Source organism: Typopeltis vanoorti, chromosome 19, assembly GCF_054136105.1.
Source record: "Typopeltis vanoorti isolate ZY-2024b chromosome 19, IOZ_Tvanoo_1.0, whole genome shotgun sequence".
NCBI classification, from domain to species: domain Eukaryota; kingdom Metazoa; phylum Arthropoda; class Arachnida; order Uropygi; family Thelyphonidae; genus Typopeltis; species Typopeltis vanoorti.
This window is the reverse complement of record NC_143567.1, coordinates 4,849,487-4,871,537: the sequence shown is the minus strand read 5'-3', so window position 1 is coordinate 4,871,537 and position 22,051 is coordinate 4,849,487. Positions and strand designations below refer to the sequence as shown.

The window sequence follows — 22,051 nt, the reverse complement described above, 5'->3', positions numbered from 1 at the left end:
ACATCAATGTAATATGCAGTATATAATCTTTTTATCCCTGCCATCATTCCTGAGATGCTAACTGGTTTGTAATTTGCTACTTCTAAATCAGCACTCTCAAATAAAGGGTTAATTTATATTTCTTCCACAATGTTTTTGCAGCTGTTGCTTTGTTGCTATTCATCTATTTAATTCCTACTTGATTTATCCACCTGATACTGGGTATACAATCTAATAGTGCTTCTCTCAAAGAACCTCTGATCCTTGCACTGTTGAAATTCTTTCCTTGTAGCATGGCACTGCTTCATGGTTCCACATAAACCCTTTCTTGGCTGATAATTCCACATATTTAACAACATCCCAGAATAAGACTGCATAGTTACTTTTCTCAGTGTTTAGCAGAATAGCTACTTTAGTTATGAATACTTCTTCTGATGCTGTTACCATATCTAACACTCCCAGCATCTTCCACACCTACCATATCTGACACTCCTTCTATTTAATGGCTTCAAGTAATTATCCCTTAGTAACTGTATAAATTACACTTCCATTTTACCTTTCTTCTCTCCAATGCATGTTCCTGTTGATAAAGTCTGTCCCCACTTCCATAATAATAATTGCTTGGCCTATACTCCTTGTTTTAAACTGCAAGTGCATTATATTCACAGCTTTCTATGCACCCCATCTGTATACTATCTTCTTCAAATCTGCAATCCTCCTTAATTTATATTTTTGTTGGTTGAAGTTTTTCAGCATTCGTAAGTAATATCCCTCATCCTGTCCTATTCCCTCTATCCTCCATGAAAATACAGTACCCATCGCATTCCTTCCCGATATCTATATATCATCTGTTAATCAGGTCTCGCTAATGCTGATAATTTTTGGGCTTCTCGTGCTGACTGTCAAAAACTCTTCTCTTTTATTGCTGATGCATGTATTTATATTCATAGATTTTAACATCCCTTTAGATCCACAGTTACCCTTACATGATGTAATTAAAAATTCATTCAGATATTTGAAACATACAAGGGTCCCTCATGAGCAATGGAGATCTATGCAGAACACAATCGGTGGAGTTTCCCTGATTTTGCAATTTCCACCAACTTGTGTTCTGCATAGATCTTACGGTCTGTTTCCCCTGCAATTTTTCAATTGCTCATGTGGGATGACAAAGAAAACGACTATGGAAGTGATCATTTTCCTGTTATTTGTTCCTGTCTTAGTGGGAACCATGCTCTCCTACATGGATGCTCATGTGTAAAATAGATGAGACTGACTGACTGGAGTAATTTTTTTTCCATCTTGCAAAATTTAATGCTGGAGTAGTCAGTCAAACACCTATCAGTGAAGCATGTAACAGATTATATTGTCCGGGCAGCAACAGCTTGAATCCTCTCTATCCAAGGCCTTAGTGGAACCCAGAGTGCCAGGCAGCCAAAAAAAGATCAAGACAGAGCATGGGGTATAGTTTATAGATATGCTACTACATCAAAGTTAATAGCTTTTAAATGTGCTCGAGCCAAAGCACACTATGTAAGAGTTAGAAACAATCTTGGATCCAATTTATATCGTTGATTAATCAAATAACCAGCGCAAAAATTGTATGAGATGAAATTTGGAAAATGAAAGGTTACAGAACATAGATTATCTACATAATGGATGTGGTTGCTGATCTCAAACCTGTTGCAGACACTTTGGGGAAGAAGGAAGAATTTTACTAGAATCTCAGTAACAACTTCAAATCTCATGAATTTCTAATATTAGAAGAATAACAATAATACCAATCAGTATTGGCGATATTGTGAATATTTTCTAAAATGTAAATAACAAACTATATATTACACATGCTACACCACTTCTCATAATCACAACAATAACTAGTTTTTTAATCTTTTTTTGAAATCTACCTGGCATTTAGAATTCTCTATCCTTTTGTTTTATAATTTAATATTTGTTTAGAATATTGATTATTTTTCATTTAGTTCATTCTGTATATCATATTTCTTTAGCAGTCAGTAATGTGTGTTTTGTGGTTCTTATAAATTTATTTCATTTGCTGATATTCTTTGTTTATCTTGTTCTGTTTAATATGCATATCTTTCTTTCATACAGTAATGCAGAGGCTGCTAAGATATATATCTTTAAACTTTTTGAATTTAGATATAAAATTATTTATAAAAAGGCTTTCTATATTGTATAAAACAATTACTTTCAAACTTTTTTATGTTAAAAAAAATTCAGTTTTTTTTAATTTAAAAACCTAATATTATTAGGTTTTTAATATGGTTTCATTTATTTCAAAAATTATAGCAGTAGACAACCATACTTTTAGATTGAATGTTTTTTTTTTTTTTTTTTTTTTTATGGATAAAAGAACAGAAAAGATATTTCTCAAGAAAAATAGCTAAAATACTGAAATTTATAATAGTAATAATAAAAACTCTGCAAACTCAAATTTCCGTTATATTTTGTAGTCTGTCATTTCATTTCAAATGTAGACAAATGTATAAAACAGCTTTATTTTCAATTTCTTCTTGACTCATTTTATTCTCAAAATCTGGCTCACCAAATTTTTTATTATATATATTTTTTTTAATCAGTCATTCATTTCTAAGAAAGTTACTATAGTTATAGTAATATTAATTAGACCTGTAGCAAAGTTAACTTGTCTGTAGTTTAAAAACAATGAACTTGAAATAATTCAATATGTTAATCAACATATGTGTTAGCTAACTTTAAGGTAGGCAGAACTGTACACAGGTTTAAAAAAATGATCGTCTCTAGCAATCTCGAACATAACAGCTTTAAATTTAAGGGTTGATTAAATAAGATTAAATCTGAAATATAATTTAGTTGAAAAAATATTTAAGAAACAAATATTTTAATTTATTAAAAAAAAAAAGTAATAATTATTAAATTTCCTTAAATGTAATAATCTGTTATCAGAATTATATCCCAGTTGAGCATATTCAGATGAGTATGCAAAAAAAGCTGTATTCAGGGTTACATACACCCAGTAGTTCACATTTCTGTTAACAACAATGAAATACAATTAAATTAATTATAACAAGTTCACACACACACACACACACACACACACACACACACACACACACACACACACACACACACACACACACACACACACACACACACACACACAAATATTGAATCTGGTAACTCAATTTTTCAGGTTTTCACATGTACTAGTTTATATGCCTGCTAATACTTCCACTATATACATATTCCTCTCAAATCTAACCTTAGAGACATTTTTAATATCTTTCAGTGATACTATGAAACAATCTATCAATGAAAAGATAACTCATCATTTGTGTTGCCTTTTTATTTATAGATGGTTTCATAAAAAGATAAACATTTGACTCTCAGTATAGCAAACACCGTTGTACCATATTCACTTGCTTTAATAAACTATTTGAAAAGTCCTAACCAAAAGTACCTTACCCACAATACCATTTCCAAAGGAAATTCATTATAGCAAACTATTTCTGTGATCCCTGCATGTTTGCTAATTTGACAGTGGACTATATAAAAGGTATGGTATGTATGGAACATATACTTTAATAAGCTGTCATAGTGAATATAAGTATTAAGTTCTGTTGAAATACTTATTTATTAATGCTTTTATATTTTCAGATAACAATATTGCTCCAACATCTCCATCAAAAAATGCACATTCCTCTCCAGTTGAAGATCATCAAGAGGGTGAAAAAATAATGACATCCAGCAGTGTTCAGACTGATGAGGTTCAGAAATATCCATTACCGATGGATCATTCAACTATCATTTCACCACCGTCAACAAGAAGACGAAAAGTAACATCAGATGACAGAACTAGATGTCCTTCATCACAACCAACTTTGTTGGATAGAGCATACCATAAACTGTTTGGTGAACGCCGCCAAGCCAAAGAAAAAAAGTCTTCCCATCTTTCTCATTCTCCATCATCGCTACAACACAATGAAGAAGATCCATTAGCAGAATTAGATTCTGTGTTGGATCATTATAGCAAAATGCCATTAACTAAATCAAATAAAGATAGTTATAGGAAAGAGCGGGAAAGAAATGGTGGAACTTGGCCAAAATATCGAGGTCCATTGTTGCATTACACAGAAGTAGGAACTGTTACAACTTTACAGCCCTATAAGAAAAAAGAAAGAAAGCCATTAGCCACATTTACAAAACAGATAAATTTATATGATTCAAAAGACCAGCTTTGTGTTAGTAAACAACCTTCAGAATCCCGAGTGAACTGCATGTTAGAACACTGTAGTGATAAAGAAAATCGACATGCAGTAAGCATTGACAGAGATAGAGTAGCACTTTATGTGGAGTGTCAGCATGGTTCTCAGTCATCTGATTGCTCTACTGTGACAAATATTCCTGTGATGTCTCCATCAGCTAGCACAACCCAAACTTCTAGTTCTGGGTCTTCCTATACATCTCCAGAAGTTGGTAGCCCTCATAAGTCAAATCTGTCAAGTCGTAGTACAGAACAACTTGGAGATGTAGCTCCTCCACCAGCTTATAGTGGTAGCACTAGTCCCACTGCCTGTTTAGACTATTCTGTTGTTTCAGCTCATCGTAATAAGGATGTGATAGAATTTTATAAAAACAGAAACAGACAGAGGCCTCGCTCTGCCCATTATATTCTATCAGATAGTGAATGCCTCAGTTCTTTAGAGTCTACTGTGTCAGGACAGTATACCAAGTCTCTTGCCACATCAGCTCTGGATAGACCTCCATACAGTCATTCAGAAACTATGCAGTTATCTTTTACCTCAACAGAGAGGCCATTAAATTCACGAAGCTCAGGCCACATGTATCCCACACCAGTTCCTACAAGTCTTACACCGACAGTAATAAGTTCACAGAACTTCTTAAGAAATAACATGCCATTTTATACTTTGGGCAGTGGTCAGCGAGGAATAGCTCATTCTCATGCACATCACTCCCATAATACTACTGCTATATGTCCAGCTGGAATTGCTATTCCTCCTCTACCATCATCTTCACGGTATTCATCGCCCCCAGGGTTATCTGTGTATACTTCTAGAAGTGGAGATTCTTTATTGAGTGGGTCTACAGCAGAATCTGTTTTAGGAACTGATTCAAGGTCCTATCATTCTCGAGTAGACAGTGGCAGGTATACAATCAAGGACAGTGGACGCTATAGTTTTACACCATCTCCATCACCTTGCCCATCTCAGTATAGCTATTCTGGTCCATCTCCAACCCAGAGTATGGAATTGCCACACTTCCACCCAATTCCTACTGCATCTCAGTCATCAAAACGAGTAGTACCCACACACTCCCATGTGCATGGTTATCGTGGTGATGAATCATATGGTGCTTCATCTTATGATGGATTGTCAACTTTCCCAAAGCGTAATCAAAGAATTAGGATTCCATCCAATCCTAGTGTAACATCAAAATCTTCAGCAGGTAAAGTGTCTAGTAGCTCCATAGAGAAGGGATCATCAGTTTCAGAAAGAAGTAGTCCATTACCAGCATTTACAGTGGAATGGCAAAATCCAGATGGGTCACACACTGTATCATCAGATTTTAGGGGCAGAAAGTAAGAAATGAATTTTTAATTGGGTAAATTAAAAGTAATATGAAACAACACATTACAAAGTTAGCATTTTGCAGTGTTATATTTCAGAATGGGGGGAAAAAGATCTTTGTTGTATTAATTTCAGGTTCTTGGCAAATTTCTTTTCTTGATTGATTAGTAACAGTGCAAAGTAAAAAATCCCCAACCCCAGAAGCCACACTTCTCTAGAATTACAGGTATTTAGCTGTTGGTTGCTATAGGTAACGTGTCCCTGAGGCAAAATAGTAATGAACAGCTATTTTGCTCATGACTTTGGAATTACCATCTGTATTTTTTAGGTTATATTTCATTATTTTAATCATATCCTGATAGAATTAGGTAAAAAACTTTGATTAGAAATCATTATCATATTTCTGATTGATATGTATCCTCAAGGGCTGTACAGATGCTATGTACAGCCCTTGAGGATACAGTATTATTTGATTAAGGTTACATTTTTATAGCTTCCTGTCAATATTTTTCTTCCAGAGTGTCAGAAATCTGATGTTTTCAGATCTTATGTTTTTTCATACTAACTGATCCACCTAGATCACGGATTTGTTAAAAATTATTTTAAATATTCTGATCTATTAAAAATTGAGATATGTTGTAATTTTCCATTACAATATATTATTCGACAGTGACAAGACCAGAACAAGGTAATAAAACTAGAATAATTGAATACCTAAATGGGGGAGAGAGAGGAGATTAGGAAAAAATAGAAAAGAAAGAAACCTAAAAGGCAGAACTTCCCTGCACTTGCTGCTAGATTTACATGTAGCATTTACATGTAGTATCTACAATGAAATTAACATATGTTAGATTCATTAAAATTGCAAGCTGTTGTTAATAAAATATAAATGATCACACATAATTTTCATTAGGCTAATATAAACATGACATTTTTATTATGCTATTTGTGTATCTTACCATATTATATTTATCTGAAACCCTTTATCCAAACACTCGTAAATAGCAAATATGGCTGTTGGAACTCATTTGCCATTCCATGTCTTTTAAATAAATAGTTCATTATTTAGGCTACTCCTCCTCCTCGTCATCATCGCATTCATGGTACTTACCTCAAGTGGTGTACAGGACATGATAATACTACATGAAAAATTTACATCATTACTAACTTCCTGTCTACAATTTCCCTCCAAATCAATCTATTATATGTCAAGGCTTCCAACATTGTCATATCTTATATTTCTATATTTTAAGGCACTTTTTACCGTATCAATCCACCTATATCATTGGCCTTGTTCTGGGTCTTTGTCCTGCCAACCTGGCAGAGAACTTGTTTTGCTAATCTTTCCTCTCTCATTCTGTTTAAGTGACCATACCACCTGAGATTAGCTCTGCTAACACATTCCTGGATGCTTACAATGTCAAGTTCTTTCCTAATATCCTCGTTTTTAATATGATATTGCCATTGATACCATTTGTTCATGCCTCTAATCTTTCTCAGGACTCTCATTATCTGCAGTCTCTAGTCTTTGGTCAAGTGTTTTATTTCTATCCAGCTCTCAGATCCATAAGTTAAAACTGGTTTGAACACTGTCTTGTATACAGCTAATTTAGTGTTTTGACTAATTTCTCTCTTATTCCATATAAATTTATTCATTTGACTTCGTACCATACCAGCTTTGTTGATCCTGTTGTCTATTTCCATATTTAATTTACACCTTATAGTTGATTTACCACCTTTACCACCACAGTTGATATTTTCAATGCTTATGCCTATTTTCATTGTCTTTGTCTTTTTATTGCTGACCTTCATACCATATCTATTACAACAGTTATTCAATAAGAAATATAATAAATAAATCTGCTTCAGGGAATCTTGCAAACTTGAAGCAGATTTATTTATTATATTTCTTATTCCATATAAATTTATTCAGTTGACTTCCTACCATACCTGCTTTGTTATTCTGTTGTCTATTTCCACATTCAAATTACCGTCTTCACTAAAAATCATGCCTAAGTAGTTGAAATGTTTTACTTGTTCTATAGGTTCTCCATTCACAATTCGGTTGATATTATCAATGCTTCTGCCTATTTTCATTGTCTTTGTCTTGTTATTGCTGACCTTCATACCATTTCTACTACAACATTTTTTTTTTTTATGTTGAAAGTTTGTTTCTCACTTGGTCCGACTATAATAAATTTAGTTTAATCCTTTATCCAAGTGTATGCAAACAAAGTTTGTGCCTGAAAGTATCTTCAGGAGTGGGGTAAAGTGGTACAACACTGGGCAACTCCTTGCAAAGGTGGAGCAAGCTACCAATACTCCTATCTCAGTATCTCCCACAATGCAAAACACATCTCTTTGTGGATATGTATAATGTTATGCATTAAGGGAAAGGCCACTACCCAGTTTCGACCTTTATTGAGGTCTCTTCAGTGGGAGCCAGGCTCAAGTGGAGATACCAAGGCAGAAGCATTAGCAGGGTCATCTCCTCCTATAGGATATAAATTTATTATAGTCTGACCAAGTGAAAAATAAACTTTCAACATCTTTCTCTAAATCCAGAGTAATTTAATAAAAAAGGTGGCACACCGTTTGGCAGCTCCTATAGGAGGAGATGACCCTGCTGATGCTTCTGCCTTGGTATCTCCACTTGGGCCTGGCTCCACTGAAGAGACCTCAATAAATGTCTAAACTAGTCTGGGTAGTGGCCCTTCACTTAATGCATAACATTATACATATCCTCAAGGAGATGTGTTTTGCATTGTGGGAGATCCTGAGATAGGAGTGTTGGTAGCTTGCTCCACCTTTGCAAGGAGTCGCCCGGTGTTGTACCACTTTACCCCAGTCCTGAAGATACTTTCAGGCGCAAACTTTGTTTGCACACACTTGGATAAAGGATTAAACTAAATTTATTATAGCTGTTACAACAGTTATTCAATTTAGTCAGGGAATCTTGCAGACTTGTACTGGATTTATTTAGAAGTATAACATCATCTTCATAAAGCAAAGAGCTGACATTAATCTCCAATTTTGATATCATATTTGATACCACTTTCCTTTATAATGCGATCCATATAGATAATGAATAACAAAGGGGAATAATGTACATCCTTGTCTGACACCAGATTTAACATTAAACCATCTTCCTGTACTTCCTTCAATTCTGACTGCTGACTTATAATTCAAATAAAGACTAAGTATTGCTTGATATAATGTCCCACTGACACCGTTCAACTGTAGCATTTTCAATATCTTCTCTCTTGGCATCTTGTCATATGCTTTTTCTAGATCTACAAAACATAAATACAGATCTTTGTTATATTCCCATGATTTCTTAACTATTTGTTGTAAGATGAAAATCTGATTCAAGTATGGATATGTATTCCTGATTGAATGCGTGTTCAGTGTTTTTTTATCACTGTGCTGTCATCAGTGCTAATTTCATTTACCAACTTTTCGAAGTAATTACTCCATACTTCAAGGATATGTTTTTCTTCTGTTTTCATATCACCTTTATGTTTACCTTTCTTACATTTACATGCATGGATAGGCTTATGTGTTCGTCAGACATGTTGTAATAGATTTCAGGTATGATATGAACACAGATGGATAAGAAAATAACTATTTATTAACTTAGAAGCTAATATTTCGCTGGTATTATATCCAGAATCTTCAGAGCATACAACACAAAGTTTGTTACAAAAGCAAGACAGGATTAAAATAAAGTGGTGTAGCCATATCAGGATATAAATATTGTCCCAGTCAAAGAGAGGTTTTCCTGTACTTCTCTTTGACTGGGACAATATTTATTGATGGATTAATTAATAATTAATCCATCAATTAATGCACACTAAGAGAAATTGCATTAAGCAAATACAATAAACAATATAATAATTATAATTCATCCATCAGTTTGCATAAATTTGTTGAAAAAAATTACAGTATAAGCTATATTAGAGGATAAAATCATCAAAGTTGAAATCAATTGCTTAAATTTTTATTTAATGTCTAAACATTTGATTGAGCTACTTTTTTTACAAAAAAATTAAGTAAAGATGTTTGAATCGTGCTTGACCTTTTCATCTTGTCATGCAATTTGCAATAGCTGGCAATCGCTTTATCAAGATTTCAGCCTACTTTGAAGCTTAGTTCCATATCAGAATCAGCATGAAAAAAATACTCAATCACATTGAGTACTTAGTGTACTCAATGTGATTGATAACTAGTTCAGGTTCTTTTGCAATTATCTTTTTAGTTGTAACATTCTCTTCTTGTTGTTTGCACTCCTTATCTTCTTCATGTGCACGCTATTCTTCTAGTTGAAGGAAATCATTCTCGCTTAACTGTTCTGAATGGGAAACAAGCAAGTTTCTCACATCTTCATTATCCATTTCATTAAATTCAGTAAATCCAAGTTCGTTTCCAATTGTGCTGATTTCTTCAATAATCTTAGATTTTGGATTTAGTGCATGATAACTAACATGGACTTGAGTTTAAAGCCTATGCATTGCCTCCTAATGAAAATATAAAAATAAAAATAAAAGGCGATCCTTAGATACTTTATATCCTGGTTGAGATGCTTTAGTTTTAGCTAGGAAAGTTTTTGTTGGCATACATTTCTAAAGAGACCAGTTTTCTCGACGATGAGTAATTGCCAATCATCATAATTACCCTTCTGAATTGTCCTTTGCAATTCTTCAGAAAACTTGGCTACAGAATTTTTATTGGCACTAGTAGATTCCCCAGGTATTCTTACATTATTTAAGCTTTCACATTCCTCTTGAAATTTGTTCTCTTTCAATGAGGTAAAAATATCGAGACCTTTACCTGAATATTCCCTGTACTAAGAGGTATTCATTTTTGGTTATAATCCTCAATCCAGAGTGATAGAAGATACCACATCTCGATCATTAAATGGCTTCTATTTAGGGTGATCTGCAAGCTTAAAGAACCAGTAACATCTTTCCTTGTTCTTTGTATTCTTTGCTCTTATTTAATATAGTCGAAACTGTAGACTCGCTGTTTCCCAGGTCTTGCACAGTCATTGTATTACTAGTGCTACTTTCATTTCTCTTAATGACTTCCAGCTTTTCAGCTCGATGCAGACTGGTGACAAAAATTTCACGTAACGCAAAAAAAAAACAAAAAAAAAACGCATTAACTGAATAATTGCTTGTTTAAAGCTGGAAATAGAATCATTTCACTCAATCATGCTAACTGATTATCACTCATATTGAATTTGCATTAAGCAAGGTTCCTGTATTAACAGAGCCATCATTCTAAAATGTACTTCACTACTCTTTTCTCTAAAAATTAAAGCTGCCAAGAAATTATATTCTTGGTTTCATCCTTTATCTGCATGTAAGCAAACAAAGTTTGCACGTGAAGTCACTTCACAACTGGGCTACTTGTATATAGAGGCTAATGACTTCAAATCAATTGCCTTAGTATCCCATAATGCAAAGCACATATCCTTACGGACATGTATAATGCTAAGCATTATGGCCCTTCCTGTAATACTTCTCATATCACAGTTTAGCATATTCTGTATTTTCAATCATTGCGACTGTTAGTGACATCACAATAGTCGGATAACACAAACAGTAAAATGCATTTTACATGCCACTAATATGCGAGAAATATGACGCCCAAAGGTTTCTTATTCACTGAGTTTAACATGAGGGATTTCATATGATGTAGTGTTTGTTCAAAATACTCATTCCCAATAGTGAGTGCTTGAGAAATTTATGAAAGTGAGAGTGGAGAGAGAGAGAGAGAAGGTGTGTTGGAAATGTTTTGTGTGCAAGTGTAAGATATATCAGACATGGGTATTAATGGTGTAAGCCAGGATAGTGAAATGCAGTGGAAGGAGTGAGTGATAGTGGACAAAATATGAATGAGAGTATCAGCACCGGCCTAAGCATATTTTTGAGTGTGGGCAAGATTTTTTTTTCCACCCCTCGGTTGAAATTGTATATGTATATATAAAAATTATATATATATAGTAAATAAATAAATAATAATAAATAAATAAAATAGTTTTATTATGTAATGAGTACATAATTTTAACACAATTTATAAATATTACATAAATCACATTAAATATGACAAAACAAATATGAAAAAAATCTAAATTAAGAATTAACAATTTTAATTATTTAAAAAAAAAAAGAAACCTTTCCAGCCTTAATTTCAGCAAAAGACTTTACTACTACTTCTAGATTCTAGATCTAACGTCTCAACTATGTCACTTTCGTTTGATAAAGTAGCTAAGCCATCTAATCTCTCTTGGGACATTGTGGACCTCAAATAATTTTTAATAAGTCTTAATTTAGAAAAACTGCGTTCTGCACTTGCAACTGTAGTTCGGATTGTTAAAATAATTCGTAGTGATGTGCACACATTAGGAAAAAGACTTATGCAGTTATTTGCACAAATATAATTTAATACTTCTTTGGGAGAATAATTATTTGATATCCTCCGAGACAATATTTTTAATTCATCTAATAAATCTATTGCTGAAATATCTTTTTGATCACCATCAGACAGAACAATTTCTAAGTCGAAACAAGCTTTTTTTACTGTATCATTATCAAATTTTAAGTTACCAATGTTAAAGAGAAATCCAAAAATTGATTCATATTTATTTAGCTGTTCAAATCTTGTCAGGACATACATAATCAAATCGAGTTTTTACATGTTATGGGCTTGGTGCTCAACTTTCAAAAAATTATTTTCTCTTCTGTATGACGTCAAGAATTTTTTTGTGACATCTAATGATTTCAAGGCTTCCATAATATTGCAAGAGATATTTAGCAATTGTTTGCTAGATGCATTGACTTCATTTAGAATGTCATACCAAACAAATATGCCAAATATAAACTTGAAAGAATTAATTTTTTTTGCTAATGAACTATCTTCCAAATTTGTTTTAATGCCTTGTGTGATGAAAATTAAAGCTTCATATATTTCTTTTTCTTGATTTCATATTGCTTTTACAGCCTTCAGCTTGACTTTCCCATCCCGTCTTGCATATTTCACGGGGGGGCTGAACATTTTGGATGTGGTTTAGAAGAACTTCCCATCGACGACTCAATGAAGAAAAGAAATTATAGATTGGCTGAATAATGTCAAAAAATAAAACCGTATCTACATTGCAGCTTGCTGCATTGCTCACTACCAAGTTCAAGGAATGCGTACAACACGAAACAAAAAATGCTCTTGGATTTTTGTTCCTTAAAAGTGCTTGTACCCCTGCATTCCTCCCCTTCATATTGACCCATTGTCATATTCCTGATGACAGATATTTTGAATATTTAAGTTTTTTCTTCTAATAATTTTAAAATTACTTCAGCCATACCACTTCCAGTAGTATTATTAATTTTAATAAAATCTAGAAATCTTTCCTCTATTTGTATAATATAATATCTTGGGTTTTTTAATTTTTTTTATTTTATAGAAACATATTTTACAATTAAGGACATTTGCTCCTGCTGCAAAATATCAGTGGTGCAATCAACAATTATTGAAAAATACTTAGCATTCATTATTTTATATACATTTTTATAAAAATTTCATTACTCAATATATTAATGATATCATTTTTTATGCGTTCTACACATTTTTGTAATATGCTGTCAAATTCGGCGAATAATTCAATCAGTTTCAAAAATTTTCCATTATTATTTGTTCAGATACTCTATAGAGTATCTGAACTTCCTGTGAATGCTATATTTTCTTTTGCAAGAAATTTAATAACCCTATATTATGTGTTTTAAAACATGCATCCAGTGTTCTTGTTCTTTGAGTAATTTTAGCTGATGTTGATCAATTGTAGTTTCATTTTTTAAACACTTTTCCAAATCAATTCATTTTTCAAATTTATTAAAATGTTCTTGAGATTTTTCGTGGCGCTGAAGAACTTAGGACATATGTTTCCAATCGTTATTTCCTTCCGAAATTAAGTTCGTAGTTTGAATATTAGAAAATAATTTGCAGCAGAAACAAAATATTACATTTTTTGAACTTGAGTAAATTAACGAAGATCTTTTAATGGTTTCTCCATTACTCAAAATTCTATTATAATGCGATACATGTAAACTTCTGTTATGTTTATCGCGTGGAAAAAAAGTCTCTTTTGATTCAGCAGGAGGACCTTGTTTTACTAATATATCAATTATTGAATTGGACAAGTTTGGCCATAAAGCTGGATCGTCATAAAACCTTGTAATTTAGTGTTGAGGTATCTGCATTTGAAGTCTAAGCTATTGGATGTTTCTCAAGAGCCTGATTATCATCTAAATACAAATTCGATTTTTTTTTCCCGATTTCCGAAAATTTCCGATTAATTTTGTTTCTTAAATAAAAATATTCTATTTATAAGAGAATCAAATTTTCTCAATGAAAAAGGATCTAAATGTTTCTGTCCCAGGGATTATCTAAATAAAAATAATTATTTGGAGCTTAATTAGAATAAAATATAATTATCTTTATAAATTTAATATTTTTTAAATATATGATATATCCAATTTAATTGAATTATTATTTTATTTTTTACTTTTCCGCCTGTGGCATTCGCCCATTCCGCCCCTGCCTTGCGACGGGCTTGGAGAGTATGAAAGAAGTGCAAGAAGGTAATGTGGATTATAAGGTCATCAATGAGGAGAGAAATAGCACAGTTATGCTGAGTCCTTAACAGGATAAAGTGTGAACTTGAGTAACTGGAGAAGGTGACATAAACATTTTTTTCCAGGTTTGAAAATATTTAAAAGGATATTAGTGAAGCAGTTAGTTGCAAGGGATGGGGATGAAAGAATTGATAGAAATGAAAAAGAATAGTTGCAAAGTAAAGATTGCGAGTCTGTTGCCTCTGTATGACAGAACTGAATGAAGAAGAAAGGCTATGATTACTACTGAATCAATGAGAAGGCTGTACAGGAATGGTGTAAATTTGATGGACAAAAGAATTCAAAACCATTTGAATGGTTTTGAATTAAATGTTTGGAGAGAGTTCAGTTAGAAGTGCAAATCAACACAGGAGATGTAGTCAAATTCACCCATCCCTGGGATGTGTGTGTGAGATTAATAATGCAATGCTGAATGCTGTTTCACATTTAAATCTGAATATGTTGGTAATGACATTAAGCAAGGATAACTGTGGGTCCAGGTGGATGTTGTAACGTATGTACAGTACACAAATGCTAGAAGTATCAAAAATAAAGGTGGGGAGTTTCGGGCACTGGTCAGCTTCACTTGGCCCAAAATTATCATCAGCATGACCTGGTTGACAGTAAATGATATTAATGAAATGATAATTAAAGATAGATTGCATTGATGATGATAGCCGAAATATTCCTGAATTTAAATAAACACTTGAAAGGAACAAAATCTACCACATTTGAAGTTATATCTGCAGTTGAGGACTGGTTTGTGCAACAAGGGGAAAGACTTTTTCTCAGAGGATTGCAAATGATGTAGCAGCATTATAACATGTGTATAATATAATGTGCAAGTTACACGGTTATAATACAATTCCTTCATGGTGATTATCACAACTTTCCAGCACACCCTTGCAGATTGGAGGAAGGAAGAGGTGCATTGCAAGATGGAAATGAAAATTATGTAGTTACTAAGGGAGAATTACCTGAAACAGCATCATGGAGGGGGACCAAGGTTTTGAGAATGATAGATCATTTAATAGCATTAGAAGATTTATCCATATCCTCTGCAGACATAATTCTGTCTCCAGTTTGGAAAAGTGACCGTGTAGCCTTTTTCTGGGAGGTTGTTAAACATGTAGAATTCGCAGACAAGAAAGAGTTTATGTGGCACTACAAGGCTAGTGATTATGAGAAATTTAGTATGCAGTTTGGAGCAGTGTCATGTCTTAATGAAGCTACACGAAAAGAATGTCAGTACTAAGTGGTCAGGGATTGTTTGAGAGTAGTATCAGACTGTATATGCGGGGATCAGGAGGATAAATCAAGTGGTGGATTAAGTGGATGGGTAGCAATATTCAGCACAAGCTGGAAAAAGAAAAAGAAAGAAGCATATTTTATATTAATTTATTGATCATTAATTGTATATTAATGATATATGGAAGAGCTTTCCCAAACACTGTTCATGCCATCTTTATTGCCTCAGTAATCCCTCCCCCCTCCCAAGCCAAAAAGAAATACTTAACAGTTCTGTTTATTCAGTAGTTAGATCCAAACTACTTGCTGTGTAGTAAAAATTTAATAGCAATTTGAAAAAATAATACACGTAAATTGAAAGAAAAACAAATATATATTTTTTAATTTCATTCTTAAATAACCAAAATTACTCATTATTAAAATTATGGAACCAACTACCATGTTATAGTAAAACTTCATTTTAATATTAATATAATATAATATAAACCAAAGTAATCACTCAGCATTTTGACCTTTACATTATATGCATATATACAAAGAAACAAGCTGCATTACAATCTACATGGTGTACTAAAGTTACATTAATTTTGTCAACTGTTCTAACTACTGGCCTGACTACTATTCTAACTAATAGTTCTAACTACTATGGGGGGGGGGAAACATGGTTGGCATATCTGCTTTTCAGCCAAGAATCTGTGGGTTCAAATCCCACCTAGGCATGGATGTTTGTAATTATCTTCCACCTTTATACATTCATTCTTCCAAGTATAGATACTCTCCCAAGATGGACTGGGTCACCATCATGGGAGATGGTGACCCTTTGAAGGATGACTGAGAAGTAGACTCAATCCTCCTTCACTGGGAGAGGCCTTCACCCTGTAGTGGGTTGAAAATACAGGCTGATCATCATCACTACATCAAAGCTTGAGTACTATTATTATTAACTATTTTGTTAATAATCATTAAGAGATATATTAAGATAGAGAGCAACATGCTCTCACATAATTACTCATAAGTACATATAAATTAGAACAAAACAGTATGGAATGTGGCCAATAAGAGCTGAAATTATTGCTCAGTCCTAAAGTAAGGGTTTTCTGGAAAACTTGAACTTAGGTGTGCTGAATGTGTGCCATCCAAGTTCTTGGGTTTTTTATGCCATTATTAAGATTAGGATGGTTGATCAAGCCTTCACATGCTTCTTTAAATTTGCATTCATACCAGGTTTTTGTATGATGTAAAGAACAAATACTTTTTCAATCAGTTTGGTGTAGGGTGTTAAGAGTATGATCTCATAGGCCTGCGTCACAGAAAATTGTTAAATACACGTATTTAATGTGTCATTTGTGTTCTTTTTTACGATAGGAATTGCACGTCCAGTTTCACCAATATGAGGCAAGTGACAGGTGCAATGGATGTGGTATACTCCTGGGTGGGCCAATGTGGAGAGAGGATTCCTTAGAGGAGTTCAATATGTTTTTTTTAATTTTATAGATGGTTTAAAAGTAGCATTGAGATCATAATGGTTAGAATTCTATTAATTTTATCTGCTAACTCTTAGCTATGGTTTTACTGAAATCTATATTATATTCATTTTTTGATGAAGTTTTTTTTAACCCTGTGGAGGTCGCAGTCAAAAAAATTGCAACGTAGGTCGTGCATATCTGAGAGATACATTCATTGCTAGTATATGCTAAAATACATTAAAACTTAAAAAAAAAAACACTGCAAATATAATACATGATGGTTTATTTATTTTTAGTTACAATCTAGAAATTACTGAACAAAGAAAAAAACAACTAAATCAATACTATACTGACATCGGAGTTCACGGTATCTCTCAGATACAATTTACTATCAAATATCACTTTCTCATTCGACTGTATCATTCTCATCTCATGTAGGGTTAAAGAACTTTATTGACAGTATTTTTGCTATAGCCATTATTTATAAATGTATTGCTGATAATTTATAATTCTTGTTTTTAATTTTTTCATATGATATACAACGGCCGCGAGTTTCTTTTATGGGGAGGTATGACGCAATCTCAATCCCTTCTAATTTTTATCCGAGCTCAAGACTGGCATAGTTGATGAATCAGACTAGGTCTTAAGTATTCCTGACTGTAATCTGTGTGCCTGTTTGCCTGTTCTGGGGGACGAAAATCTGAGTTTCCAGGTGAAAAAAAAACCTACTTCCAAAAGAGACTAAATAAAGGTTCCTCATGCCTCGGACGGGAATCGTACCAAGGTCTTTCTGACACCAAAGGGCTTCATCTATACTGACTGAGCTACAGAGCTCTAATTCTTGTTTAAGAGCTTATTCATTAGAGCAAATTGTCATAGCTCTGTTTTTGTGAAGGGTGGTGATAAGAGTTAGCATGTATATATTGGCAAGTATGTGTAGGCTTGCAGTAGACAGTAATGGATAGACTGCCTGAGGGAAGATGTGTTACCAGTGTATCCAGGAAAGGAAGTGAGATCTGATTTTCAGTTTCATTAGTAAAATGTATGTGCTCATTTTTTTTGTTCAGGTGGCTGAGGAAGGTGTTTAAAGTTTAGTTGCTGTGTGGCCAGATAACAAAAACATCAGCAACGTATCTAAGCCAAACTGTATGTTTTAAAGTAAAGGAATCTAGAGCACATTGCTCAAAAGCTTCCATATAACAGTTAGTATTGGGGGGGGGGAATAATAGGGGATATTTTAGGACTCTAAGCAATAATTTCAACTTTTTGTCCACCATCCATACTGTTTTGTTCTAATTTATGTGTACCTATATGAGTAATTGTTGAGGTTATGTGAGAGCATGTTGCTCTCTATATTAATATATCTCCTAATGATTTTTAACCAAATTGATGATAATGATAACTAGACTCTAGCTTTGATGTAACAAGGGTGTTTTTTCCCACCAAAGGTCAGACCAGTAATTTTAACGGTTGACTAAATTATGTAACTTCAGCATACCGTGTAGATTGTAATATAGCTTGTTTCTTTGTATATATGTGTATACTCCAGATTTTTTACTTTACTGTGAAGGTCAAAACATCGAATGATTGTTTTGGTTTATATTAAACTGAAGTTTTACTATAATACAGTAGTTGTTTCCATAATTTTATACATATATATACATATAATATACATTATATGTATAATTTATTACATATAATATAATTATACATATAATACATATACCATTAGTAACCACAATTACTAATGGTATATGTGTGCCTATAGGGCAGCACAACTTCTCAAGTAGTGGTGTCCAATCTGATTCCTTGGAATCAGATTGGACACCACCACTCTCCTTTCCTGTTATGCATTGGTTTTTGTGCAATAATTACTTTTTATCACAGCAATGAAAGTCTAGATAAGTATTGTCATATTCCTGATATTTCCATTTCTCTGCAACTTTGCCTCTGTTCTGTTGTTCATCATCCTTTTTTTCACTCCCACACATTCTTATTAATGTTTAAAAATCTTTCCATTTTTATGCATTATGACTAAAAATCAACAAAATAATTTACTGAGCTTTGCTAGACTTTGCAGATACTTGATGAAAACACCCTTCACTTATTTTAATTATTGTCAGACCTGGAGAGTCAACAGGTATTTATATACAAAATCTAAGAAACTAAGAAGTTCGAGAAATTATTAGCATAGCCAAAAGTATAAATGAGTGAAAACATCTCAAATATGTTCAAGAACTTCATTGATATCTCAAATATTTGAGAAATTCATGATAGGAATGTAGCATAATCTAATATTGAAACTGTGAACTTCCCTGAGCCAGTATTTCGTGTGGTGTCTGACAGATGTGGAGTATCTCGACAGGTGTGTTGGTTGTTTTCCTTGAAAATTTAGAATACCCCACAGCACCTTTGTGAGTTCGCTGCAGTATCCTGGGGCACTGCAGTTCGCTGCTTGGAAACCAATGATATAAGGAATGATTAAGTGGGCGGGTGGATATTCAGTTATCTGGCAATGCCAAATTGTGGAGGACAATAGTGAGTAGATATACTGCAGGATGATTTAAATAAATTGGTATTGTGGGTGAAGGAGATATAGACTTGAAGTTCAAAAGACATATTGCTGAAAGTAATAGCTCAAAGGATTACTGTGATGTTGAAGAACACATTGACAAGTATAGATAGAGAGATGATTATTCTATGATTCAGCCATATCTTGACTAATGGGCACATTGATAACCTGGGTTTCTTGGGGATCAGGATTTAGTGGAGAGGAACTAGAGAAGAGTGACCAAGCTGATGACAGGTCTCTGGAATGATCCTTGTGAGAATAGATTGAAGGTTTGTGGATTGTTGCAAAGTTTAATTGATAGCAAAAAAGAGTGGACATAGTAGTAACTTATTAAATGAGTTCTATAAGATTGACACAGAAGAAATTTTAATACATGACAAATAGAGGGAGAAATAAAAGTCACTCCTGGAAGTTGTGTAAGAGTGAAGTTAGTGTGTGTGGGTCAGAATTTTTGCTTGGACTTCTGGAATGGATTTCCAGAAGTAGTTTGTAGTGTCCTGACAGTGAATGAGTTTAAGTAGTGGTATGATAGGTGTTGTGTCTATTAAGTTTATCTTCTCTCAATGTGTTTTCTGGCTTCAATGAAAAGAGAACATTCTGATTTTTTAACTGTCTATACAGATACCAAAATCAGGGTTTTTAGTTTGGCTTTGCTGCTATCTTTCCTGAATGGGCAATATTCCACTTGAATGCAGACTGAATTGCTGAGTTGCATGCTGTAGAACTTGCTTCACATTATATAAAGATGAAAGAAGATAATTAGGTAAATAATGCACCTTGCCTATCAGAGGCACATTTATTCCAATCACATACATCCTGTGCCCTCTCAGATAAAACATCTGAGAGGGCTCAAATCTCAAGCAACATTTTGAATAAGGAGAAACCAGGCTACTGGTATAGTTTGTCAAGTAGTTAGCACTGCTCTCCAACCAACAGGCTTTGGATTTGAATTTCATCATCCCTGTTTATTGGATTTCCCTCTTATTAACTATATGTGAGGGCTACACTCCCTCCCCCCTTCCTCTGACATGCTAAATAAAAAAAAAAAAAAAAGGTGGGGGAGGAAGAAAATGATCAAATCCAACCTCTTATCCAAAACTGATGTATGTCTTGACTGTCTCATCTACAGGGTGTCCCAAAATTCACGCATGATTTAAATTTAGCGCCATTTGTGTGGTAAAGTGTTGCCAACGAGAAAAAAAATAGACAGCGTGACAGCTGACAGTTCAGGGTTATTAAAAATGACCACACACAGCGAAGAGAGTTCGTTGAGTGGATTATGGAACAACAACAAGTGGATGCTTATTTTTCGAACAAAATCATCTTCAGTGACGAGGCTCATTTTCATCTTGATGACTTCGTTAATCGACAAAATTGTTGCATTTGGGGTTCAGAAAATCCACGAGTGATTGTTGAAAAACAGATGCATCCACAATGTGTCACTGTTTGGTGCGGATTTTGGGCTGGAGGCATCATCGGTCCATTCTTCTTCGAAAATGCGGCTGGTAAGGCAATAACAGCTAATGGTGCTCGCTATCGCGACATGATAATCCAATTTTTGTGCCTAAATTGCAAGATATGGATGTGGACGACACCCACGCCTTGAAGGAGGAAATTGAGCGCTGTATCATTGAAATTCAGCCACATTTATGCAAAACGGTCATGGAAAATTTCGACAATAGAGTGCGTATGTGCCAGCAAAGCCGTGGAGGCCATTTACCCGATATGCTATTCCATGCATAACCCTATACTGTATACTTTATGAATCAATAAGAAATTACAATTTTTAATTAAAAACCTGTGTTTTCTATCAAAATTACTTCTTACGTGAATTTTGGGACACCCTGTATTTTGTGTATATGATACTAGCTGTTTGGCCAACAACTGGTTACTGTATTTGCTCTAACCAATAGATTGTGGATTAAAATCCTTTTTAAGCATGGGTGATTTCATCACCTAGCGTGAGAACATTTGCCCCACTTATTGGCTGGATATCAGTAGCATCCCTGATTGCTCTGCCTATCTTTGCATAATCAGCAGGCAATCGAACTAGATCCTTTCTAATGTTATTAATATATAGATTAAACAAGAATGGTCCAAGGACTGATCCCTCGGGTGAATCGCTGGTCACCTTAAATCTGTCAGATTCACACCCGCAGTATACTACTTTTTGATACCTATCAGCCATCTACTTATCCAGATCAAGAGTTTATATTCCACACCCATATTCTCCAGTTTATGCAACAGCCTTTTATGTAGTATGCTATGAAATTCAACAGTATCATAGTGGATTCAGTCCATTTATCCTACTCAGCTTAACATTGTTATAAAATATGAGCAAATCGCTGAAAGATGACCTTTCTCATCACTTGCATTATTACAGATATACTAATAGATTGGTGGTTAGACACATGTTTTACACATCCTTATACAACTTGGCATGCATTCTTTCCATTTCTATGGTATCTTTCCTGACTTCTCTAAGTTATACAAACATGTATAGGCCTTGCCATTTCAGCTGAACATTCC

The 22,051-nt window shown here is 33.8% G+C and overlaps 1 protein-coding gene across 1 annotated transcript in view; it reads left to right on the top strand.

The window, feature by feature from the left end:
* Positions 1 to 22,051, top strand: part of Dlg5 (MAGUK family member discs large 5) — a 440,912-nt gene that overhangs the window by 256,341 nt on the left and 162,520 nt on the right. Inside the window, exon 19 of the mRNA XM_090409542.1 lies at positions 3,705 to 5,578. Within this exon, the coding sequence (XP_090265668.1) occupies positions 3,705 to 5,578 (1,874 nt within the window). The remainder of the gene's footprint in view (positions 1 to 3,704; positions 5,579 to 22,051) is intronic.